At 43.2% G+C, this 10,982-nt stretch overlaps 1 protein-coding gene across 1 annotated transcript; it reads left to right on the top strand.

Annotated features, from left to right (window-relative positions):
* Positions 1-3,682: 3,682 nt before the first annotated feature.
* On the top strand, positions 3,683-10,982 carry prdm8b (PR domain containing 8b). The gene is made up of 4 exons (XM_030059209.1): positions 3,683-3,962; positions 7,174-7,398; positions 8,310-8,541; positions 9,002-10,982. Exons 2-4 carry the CDS (start codon positions 7,180-7,182, stop codon positions 10,255-10,257), a joined length of 1,707 nt encoding a protein of 568 aa, XP_029915069.1. The 5' UTR covers positions 3,683-3,962; positions 7,174-7,179; the 3' UTR covers positions 10,258-10,982.

Genomic DNA, 10,982 nt, shown 5'->3' with positions numbered 1-10,982 from the left:
TGAAAATGCTTGGTTTTACCTTAAATCAGTCAACCCGTCTCCTCCAAAATAAAAACGTGTGTCAGTGTGTGAATGCACAAACACACTGCAAGAGCACAAACTATGATGAGGATCTTAATGCCTTTTTTTTATGTGGATCTGAACTGTAGATTGTGTGTGTGTGTGTGTGTGTGTGTGTGTGTGTGTGTGTGTGTGTGTGTGTGTGTGTGTGTGTGTGTGTGACGATGCTTCCTCATGCCTTCCAAGGTGAAGCTGCACAATAAAGACAAACATCCAAGTGAGAGGAAAGCAATATTCAACATGAACAAATGCAAAATAAAATTAAAATAACACAAAAAGGTAAGTAGATGAATCTGCCTTCATGATCAGTCTCAGGTGATAAAACTAATATAATAGAGAATATAATATTCTGCACTTGGTAATCTTTTTCTTTTCTTTAACATTTGGCTCATTGAGATATTTTTTTCACTGGTAATAATTACACCAGATCAGACAAGATCAGACAATATAATTACTAATAGAGGAAAAGGGAAAAGCTGAGCAATAAAAAAAAAGCAATGCATACATACACTCAGTGTCCACTTTATCAGCTCCACCTGTACAATCTAATTTAATCCAGTCCAACTGTTGTGCCATAAAGTTTCCTTTCCTGCTGCCTATAATGCTCAGCTTTTCTTTTTGTCACAGTAATAGAGGTGTTCATTCACTTCTATGTTTGGCATTGAGCTCATAGTTAGTGCTGCTGTTGGACTGGACTGCATTTTATTGGGTGGTGTTTCCAATATTCTGTCCCACTTCATTGTAAATAAATAGGGAGGACAAAAAATTAGAAACACCTCTCAGTATAATGTAGTCCAGTACAAGACCTCTGCAAACTACAACCTCAGTAATAAACACAGAATTAAATTGACACATTCTCCACAATGTCAACACAAACTGAACATGGTAAACTTTGTTAAAAGGTAGAATTTAGGGCAGAGCTGCTGTTAGATTGTACAGGTGCAGCTGATAAAGTGACGCTGAGTGTAACTCAGCTATACAAAACACAGCTGATTCTAGTTCCTTCATAAGTGATGTTCTCAGTGAGGTCACAAGTTGATGTTTGAAATGTTGCAAATTTTATTTTTAACCCTCGTGGGGCGATAATGCATATTTGCAGCCTCTGTGTTTCTTTCAATAATTAGAATAGCCTGAAAGGAAAAAAGAAAGTTCACCATTCTGAGAGTGAGTCGCTGTGTTTTGTGGTCTGCCTGTGAACTGTTGCACCACTCTCCACTTCATCGCACCACATGTTTCCTGCAGCGCGTAAACCCACTTCCTGACCTACTTCCTGCTCACCTACAGCATAAACAAGCGCACTGAGTTCAGGCTGGGGGGCCGTGTGTTTGATGCTGCTGCCACCTGCTACATCAGGGGGTTCAGGTGACTTCCAGTCACTCGTCACAGGAGCAGAGAGAGCCTGTCTGTCTCCCAGGATGGAGAGCTGCTAACTCTAGTGTACGCTTATGTTTCTGTGCCATGCAGGAATTCCTTCTGATTCACCGAGTAACAAAAAAAAAGAAAAAAAAAAAAAAAACCCTCTGGTCTGTTTTGGTCTGTTGATGGCAGAAAGAGTGCAAAGTTATTTTCACAAATGCAAATACAGTGAAAGGCGGCAGAGTTGAAGACTCCCTGCTTCAGCCAGACCGATTCAAACCGAGCAAGCAAGTGTACTGTGGCCGACCCCTGACCTGCCGAGGGCAAAACGTACTCCTGCAAAAATTATAATAACCTTCGGACTGGATGAGTCAAAACTCACGTCTCCCTTTTGCATGTTGACAAAGAAAAAAGAACAAAAAAGAAAAGAAAAGAAAAGGAAAGGAAAGAAAGAAAACCCACTCATCTGCTTAAGCTTGAAAACATCCTGCATGATTTCTTTCTACCTTGAAATGTCTGTAGCATGGGGGAATAATTGGGTTAAATTTTATCAGCCTTTTGGTTACAAACTGCAAATGTCCATTGACATGTTCATTAGTGAGATTCACCAACTGATGAATTGCACTGCAGCCTACTGTTATTTTTATTATTATTATTATGTCTTAATTTCTATCTCTTTCTTCTTCTCAGCTGTGTTACAAAGGGGTTTTCCTGCTCACTGAGAAATAAGTGTCTCAGTCTGCTCTAATGCAAGAAAAAAGGTGATTATTCCCTGCTGTGTAAAATATAAACCTTACAAAATTAAAGAAAGTTGTGAAGTGCTGCAATGGATCAAAGAGAATATAAATGATCCTCTTGTTTATTATCATTTTCGTGTTTAAAATCAGAAATACACTTGTGATTCTACATAGAATAAAACCTTTCCATCCTGTTACTTTGCTTGTACCAGAAGAAAGTCGGTTTATAGAGTTAACTCGGGTGCAATGCATGCTGGGAAATATGCTAACAAGCTAGCAGTGTTTCTTATTCAGCTTTAATAGGATTAATTAAGTGAATCATTGGGGGGAAAAAAAGTCTTTCACCTTATAATTTTAAGCCACAAGTTGTGAACTCTTAGTGTTATGTAATGAAGTTGATAACCTGGAACAGTAAAATAAAATTGGCAAACACATAATTGGTGATTAAACTGATTGTTTTACTAAATTTCAGAGCTGAAATGCCACTGTGAGAAGGTAGAGTTGGTATGAAAAAGACAAAAGTTCCTCCTCTGGTGCCATCTGACCTGGAGTTTCCCTTCCTTTCCATCAAAAATCAGCGCTCACCCAGTGCACATTATACACTGGCGCCCCCTAAATGAGCCAGCACACAGTACAGAGCCAGCAGCGGCACACGGCGCGTCTGCAGATCCCCGGTATGCTCACCCACTCTGGCCGCGCAGAGCCTGCTGGCACCGCGGAGGGACGGCGGCAGCTCACGCCGCCCTGGTGCTCCTCTGGCCGGGGCAGCTGTCCAAGCGCGGCCCGGTCCAAGTCCCAACTGGTGGAGGCTGAGAGAGAATACAGGGAGACAAAAAGAAAGAGAGGGAGAGAGAGGGAGAGAAAACACAGGGGTAAAAAACACACACACACACACACACACACACACACACACACACACACACACACACACACACACACATAATAGCATTTCATATGGAGGTGAAAAGCAACAAGGAAGTCCGTTCAGGTTAAACACAGATAAAAACACCTGGACGGCACCGTGCGTAAAACCAGGTCAGACAGGCGCTTTTTTCATGCTAGAGCCTCAAAGTGAGACCTCATAGTAATAATAATAATAATAATAATAATAATAATAATAATAGGTTTAAGTTTAAATCAATAGCCTACTTTAAATTTTGAATGAATATTTTCTTGTGACTCATCCATATTTTTTTTTCATTTCTCTCCGTCAACGGACCATTGAATGCCACTTTATAACAATACAACCAGCAACTCTTATGGTGATAATCATAATAATAAAATATTTAAAATAATAATAAAGGGGGAGGGGGGCCTCTTGCCCTCTGCACGTCCATAAATCGCATCAAATGACAGTCGGCCAGTGAAGAGTTAAAGGGAGGAGACGGAGAGTGACACGCCTCATTGGGTAGATTATGTGCCGCAAACAAAAAGTGTGTGTCGGTGTGCCAGTCAGCCAGAGCATCGGGCCCCATCTGCACGCCTCTCTCTCTCTCTCTGTCTCTCTCTCCCTCTCTCTCTCTCTCTCCCTCTCTCTCTCTCCCTCTCTCCCTTTATCTGTCAAGCTCTCTCCACCGGGGTCGCTCACTCTCAGTATATCTGCAGCAGCACTGTCACTTTCACCACACTGGGGGGGAGAGATGCACTGACACTACGGACAAACCCGGGAGCGCATCACCACCGTCACCATCGCCACCTCCATCACCGTCACCACCTCATCCCCGGCTTTTTTATTTTGGCGACGCTTTTTTTGATTGCCCGGCATCGGCTCGCTCGTTTGTGGATTATTGTTCCTTTACCGACGGAAAGGTAAGGTTTGTGAAACGCAACCCTGTGCTGCTTTAGATAGTTTAAAGGAAAAGAGGGGGGGAGGCGGGGGGGTGAAGGAAGGAGGGAGAATGATTTCTTTATTTATTTGGCGGCGTCATGCGGGCGCACAGAGACGCGCAGATGTTGCAGTTTGCAGCGCCGCGGACAAAACCCGCAATTCAGTCAAAGCGCTATTTAGGACAGTTTTAGCCTGGCACGGCTTTTGGAGACGGGTAACCCCCCCACCACCCACCCACCACCACCACCACCACACACCCCGGCCCAGCTACCCCCCCACCCGCAGTGGGCTGAATGGAGAGGGGGGGCTTGGTTCCCTCCAGTTTATGGATATGCATACATTCCGCTCTTTTCCTCTCTTTTCTCTCTCTTATTTGAGCCTGACCGGGATGCATATTCATCGGACCTTTTGTGTGTGTGTGTGTGTGTGTGTGTGTGTGTGTGTGTGTGTGTGTGTGTGTGTGTGTGTGTATTTCTTTTCCCCCCGTGAGAGAGGGAGAGAGAGCGACCTTTATACACTCTGAACAAAAAGAGGTTCTGTATCGTACCCCTAAATGGTTCTTTAGGCTGGTACAGCGGCAGAACCCCCCACCCCCCTCCCCTTTTCTTGGTGCCGCTTTGGAAAGGTTCTCCGTCTCCATGCGCGAACGGTTCCACAAAAGAACCTTTATCCCGCTGTAGAGCCATTTAGTGAGCTGATAAATTCTCCAAAAAATAAGCAGAATCAAAACAACTTTTTTTTTTTTTTTTTTTTTTTTTTTTTTTAGGAAAATCGCTCGCTGCTCAAGTCTGATTTTCCTTTTGTGATAATTTGGGATGAATAAAGTAGAACCAGGATCCAGACCAGAGAACCCTTGTGGAACCCGTCTCTTTTTGGTCTCAGAGCACATAATTGAGGATGGAAAGGAAAAAAGGAGGAAAAATAGAGCTTTTGCCCAGTTTCAGTGCTGTTATTATTGCTGTTAATACTGGCTCATTTAGGAGGCAGTTCTAGTGATTTGGGGATGTGCGAAAGCCGTGTAGCCTCCTGCTTTTGCGCAGAGGAAAACTTTTGGTTAACCTGAGGATTTTTATTTATTTTTTTATAATTATTTTATTTATGAGGAATGTTTTATCCTCGCTGAAATCGGTTGAATTTGTTCAGCTCTGTTTTATTCTGGCCTGTGTAATTCCCCGGGTAATATTTTAGGGAGATTTCAGAATTTATTATATATTGTTTTAAAAAAATCGCGCAGTGGCTTCAAATAACATCTGAGGGTTTGTTGTGCTGTAGGCCCAGAAAGCAGCTGGAAAAGACATATTTTTTTAAAATGGTGTTTAATGTGGAAATTATTTTAATGCAATAATCTGTCCCGCTGTATGTCATGAATAGTTGGTTTATTGGTTTAATTTGGACTCCAGCCTCGCCAGTTTGCACTCACTTCGGTGTGGGCTCCGGCGTCAGTCCGCGGCGTGCTCTGACCGGGGCAGAGCTGTGCGCAAATGGCGCTCAGAGCGGAAGGTGTTGTTCTGTTTTTGTGTTTTGACGGCCTGTAATTTAAATTTTAACAAGTGTGAGTCAGGTGCAGGTCGCGCATCCGCCGGATAATGGCAGTGAATGGGCGAGAGGAGGGGAGAGGGAGCGGAGCGCGGCCGTCTAAACACACATTCAGAGGTTAGAAAGGGAAAAAAGAAATAATTAACTGGTCGTGCTGCCTTAATTACAGTCTCAGAGGGGAAAGTGGTGGATTATGGTAATGAGGCGACATACGCTGCCGCTTGTAGAAAGGAGAGAAAGGTTGGCTGACATGAAATCAGTGACTTTGACAGTCCACTTGAAACCCATTGGATATGCTCTCTCCATTTGACATGGCTCTCACCGTGCAGCTCCTGCTCGCCGTTTTTCCTCCTCTCTCTCTGTTTTCCTAAAGACTGGAGCAGAAACAGCCTGTGGTAACTCTATAGCACGCCTCCAGAAAGATATTACACAAATATCAAACCAACCCTATAAAAATCCCCATAAGAATATTATATTTGCACCACAGCAGATAAAAATAAAATAGCATAAAATGCGGTGAGGCCGCTGTAAACTCAGTGTTGACTATAGCGACTATATAGACGCACTTTAAGGTAATGTAAGAATATTATAGGAATATTATAGGAATTGTTGTAGTAAAAAAAAAATAAAATAAAAAAATAAAATAAAATCCAATTAAATATACTGCAATAGTTTATTCAGGGCTCAGGGAAACGTGAGGGCCTAACAACAACAACATCAATATAATAATAATGATAATAATAATAATAATAATATACATACTAGCACAGGCCATATTAATTAACCCATGTTAAACCACGATAAATAAATAAATAAATAAAATAGCCTACTTTTTTTTTTTTTCGAGCATGTGTGTAAATTGAAGGTTTAAGTGTTAATCTTGATAATATCCCTGGTTGTCAAATACATGTAATAGATCTAGCTAATTATAACCTGTTAGCCCTTTAATTAATACATACAACAATAATAATCATAAGAACAACAACAATAAGAAGAATAACTGTAACACTAATAATAATAATAATAATAATAATAATAATATATTTTTGTATTGCGTTCAAATCTGATTTTATTTTTTTCAGTCTCATATAATTGATTAAATTCGGCCACCTTAGCATCAATATGCTGGGGGTGAAGCCATCATGAACTTATTATGGGGTTTGAATTAATTAGAAATTCTGGCCAAAAAAAAAAAAAAAAAAAAAAAGGGCCCCAAACGACGCCCTTGACAGCTGGTTTGTCCAATCTGTCTAGGAAGAGATTTATTTCCCATTAACACCCGGGACAGCGGAGGGTAAACCCAGCGAAACAACCCTAACCCTAACCCACTTTTACCATCATTATCACTATCATCATTATCATCCTTTTATTTTTAGTATTTTATTTGTGCGCTTATTTGGCAGTTTAAAATCTTTTAGGAATGTTTGAAATCTATATGAAAAAAAAAAAACAACAACAACAACACACCGCACATAGAATTAAAAAGCTTAAATTGACGCTTTAATAAAATAATAACGCTTTAATAAAACAGAACTGATTTGTTCTTATTTTAGTGGTTGGTGATCACCGTCTGGACCTCAGTTCAGCCTCCTTGTTATTTTATTTATTTATTATTTTATTATTATTTACACTGATCCCACTTCTTTTCGCGTGCAGTGCGACATGGAGGAGTCCAGCTCTCAGAAGTTGGTTTGGGACGGGGACGCCAAAGCGGTCCAGCAGTGTCTGACGGATATTTTTACCAGCGTCTACACGACATGTGACATCCCAGAGAACGCCATCTTCGGCCCGTGTGTGCTGAGCCACACGTCGCTGTACGACAGCATCGCCTTCATCGCTCTGAAATCCACCGACAAACGGACAGCGCCTTACATATTCAGGGTGAGTCTCTCCCTGTCTTTCTGCACAGGTGCAATTTAATATCCCGCCTGTCCTCGTTTTTTTTTTTTTTTTTTTTAAATAAATAAATAAAGACAATAATTCCTCCAGTTTTCATTTTTTCCTATAGGTATCACAGAGCCTAGTATTTTTTCCCATCTCCATCGTTTTTTTCTAATTGAAAATCCTCCTAATCAAGAGACTTTTTCATTGAGCTCTGCACAGGCCTGTACAGCAAAACCCACATTTCTTGCATCTTCATGCTTTTGCTGCTGCTCCTTAAAATGTGTGTAGTTTCTGCAAAGGCCTGACAGCATCTGCACGCACTGAAAAAGCCCCCCAAAAGAGGAAGAAAACTATTTATGTATTTATTTTGGTCTACATTTGCAGCTATGAGACATATTTCCTGCGTTTCTAAATGTTTTGAGTCTGATTTGCCAGAAGACATAAAGCAAGATTGTAGCCTTGAGACTGCAAAAATATCCCCTGTTACGAGTCATTTTGAGTTTTATATTTTTGTTTTTTCCTAAAAAGAGGGGGGGAAACATGATACTGTCAATGTGATTTGTTTACAGCGGAAATCTAGTTGCTTCAGAACCTCTTGAAGCAAGTGGTTTGCCTCATTGTGCTTTGTTTCGGTGCACTGAGACTTGCTTGAAAAAAAAATCTTAAATAAGTGGAACTGTGTTGGGAACAAGTGGAATTATCAGAGGGTTTAAGAAAAAGAAAAAAAAAAAAAACAGTTTTTTAACCAGACTGTGAGCCAAAATGACTTGTTAAATCAGATGTTTTTTTGTTTTTTTTTTGCAGTCTGCATGAGAATATGAATGAGACAGCATCATGTCTCTGCTGCCTGTGATCTAACAGTGTGTGTGTGTGTCTGTGCTCTGTGTGTGTGTGTGTTTGCTGCACAGGTGGACACTTCAGCAGCCAACAGCACTTCTGAGGGCTTGATGTGGCTGCGGCTGGTCCAATCTGCCCGCGACAAGGAGGAGCAGAACCTGGAGGCCTACGTGAAGAACGGCCAGCTCTTCTACCGCTCCCTGCGGAGGATCGAGAAGGACGAGGAGCTGCTGGTCTGGTACGGCAAGGACCTCATCGACCTGCTGCTCCTCAGCTCCAGCAGAGCGCCGGCCAAAACCAAGGGTGAGGGCATCATCTTGACTGAGACGTGCAGTATTAGCTGGGGGGCAGGGAGCTGTGTTGTAGCCCGGCTGACTCATTGTTTTGGCCACTAAAATAATACAATCATCATCACATCTTTCTTTTTTTTTTTCCAGTTCACAATCACATTAATTTATGTCCTTCAGCCTCTTTGGAATTGCATGCTCACACTGAAATTGTTGAGTTTTCATCATTGGTAAATTGAGGATGTAATCTCCTGCTAAATTGCATATTTATATATTAATATAATCACACTCAAAGCACAAAACTGCACTGAGATGTTATTTTTTGGGCAATCTCTGAAGCTACTTGAGCTGGAATTTGGAGCCAACAGTCCTTGAATTCTTATGAAACACCACAATGCAGCAGGATTAGCTTTTTTTGCTTTCCAAGATTATGTTTCTTTGTAACTGAACTCATTTATCATCTGTCCCCCTCCCAGGTTCGTCTCCCCACTCGTGTCCCGACTGCAGCCAGCGGTTCCAGTTCGAGTTTCCGTTCCTGGCCCATCTCCGGTTCCGCTGCACCAAGAGACTGCAGAGCATCACGGGGGCCGACGAGGAGCCGAGCAAGGAGAGCGGCGGCACCGAGCGTTCGAGCACGACCCCGACCAGGTCCAGCCCCAAGCTGGGCCGCTCCGAGGGCTTCACCAGCCCTCAGGACAACAACAAACCCTCCACAGACTTTCACAACCTGGCCAGGGATCTAGAGAACAACCGGACCAGCCCGCCCAGCGACAAGGAGGCTGAGATCCGCAGCGAGAGCTCGGGCAAGAGAAAGTACTCAGAAATGGAGGACAGGGAGTGCCGAGGGCCCAGCCTTACCCAGACCAAGTCTAAAGATGAGCTAGCCAGTTCGGCACAGAACTACCGAGGAGCGTACGGTCTAGAGGAGAACCACAGGGCTTTCTCCCCTCCGGGGTCCACAGAACATGGGGAGGTTAAGCGCAGCGCCTTCACCGAGGTCAAGAAATCCTCTCAGAGCATCAAGCAGCACAGCGGCACCAAAAACATCCAGAGCTCCAACTCTGAAAACAAGGACGGCGGGCGTCCCAGCAGCAACCCTTCCGAGAAGCACCTCAACATCAGGCAGGTGCTGTCGGAGACCCAGCCGCCGCAGACCTCGCCCATGGGCAGCGCCTTCACCTCGGTCAGCCAGCAGGGCAGCTCGGAGAGGAAGAGCGCCTTCAGCCAGCCGTCGCGTTCTTCCTTCTCCCAGATCTCGCCGCTGGTGATGCCGCCCAAGCTGCTGGACTGCCACCCAGCGGTGGGCGACACCATCTCCTCCAGCAGACTTTACCAGGCCGACCACCTGGCCGCTAAGCTGCAGGGGGCCGAGCTGGGCGCCAACTGCCCCGTGCCGGGCGGCATGGCCAAGCAGAGTCCCTTCGTCTACGCCACCGCCTTCTGGCCCAAGAACTCTGGACCTATCCAGCTTCAGATGCCCTCGGCGCTCACCCTCCTCCCGCCCTCCTTCACCTCCCTCTGTCTGCCGGCGCAGAACTGGTGCGCCAAGTGCAACGCCTCCTTCCGCATGACCTCGGACTTGGTTTACCACATGCGGTCCCACCACAAAAAGGAGTACGCCATGGAGCCCCTGGTGAAGCGGCGGCGCGAGGAGAAACTCAAGTGCCCCATTTGCAACGAGTCATTCCGAGAGCGGCATCACCTGTCGCGTCACATGACCTCCCATAACTGACTTCCACAGAGCAACAGGGAGGGACTTTTTTAACAAGGAGGGACTTTGCAGCTGTCTGGCTCAGACGTGGATATAACCACTCCGATTGGAGATAGGTCACTTAAAAAAAACAACAAAAATAAAATAAAAAAAACAACAAAAAAGAAAGAAAGGGAAAAAAAAAACAACAACACCCCGTGCACTTGTTTTCACTTTCACCATCATCATGGACAATGCTCTTATATTTCCTTTTTGGTCTGTTACTTTTTCTCCCCTCTACAAAATGTCATGTTTTGGGTGTATGCAAATGCGTTTTGACTTCAAAAATGATTCTATTTATGAAGCACTTAAAGTTTGAAAATAAGGGAAAATTTAAATATGTGTAAATGTACAGTAAGTTGTATTTTATATCATATAAATGCAAATATAGAGAAGAAATACAAATGTAGTCACACTTCATGGTTTACAGCGCAGCAAGTTTTTTCATGTCTACAATGAATATGGACACAAATTGGGAATATTATGTCAGACTATATTTCAGAGTGCATGTAATATTAAATGATATTGATTTAAGATGCAGTCTATACATTACAATGTAAATAACTTGTTTTATTTGAAATACAAAGTGTAATATTTTGTGTCAGTGGGGAATAGTTTCAGTGTTTCTTCCTTTTGCGGAAATTTACTACTTGATAGTTTATCTAATCATGTTGAATGCATTGACAATAAAATAGCTTTATTTTCAA

The sequence above is a fragment of the Myripristis murdjan genome, chromosome 9, assembly GCF_902150065.1.
Source record: "Myripristis murdjan chromosome 9, fMyrMur1.1, whole genome shotgun sequence".
Taxonomy (NCBI): Eukaryota; Metazoa; Chordata; class Actinopteri; order Holocentriformes; family Holocentridae; genus Myripristis; species Myripristis murdjan.
The sequence above is the reverse complement of the archived record's forward strand: the minus strand, read 5'-3'. Positions and strand labels throughout refer to the sequence as shown.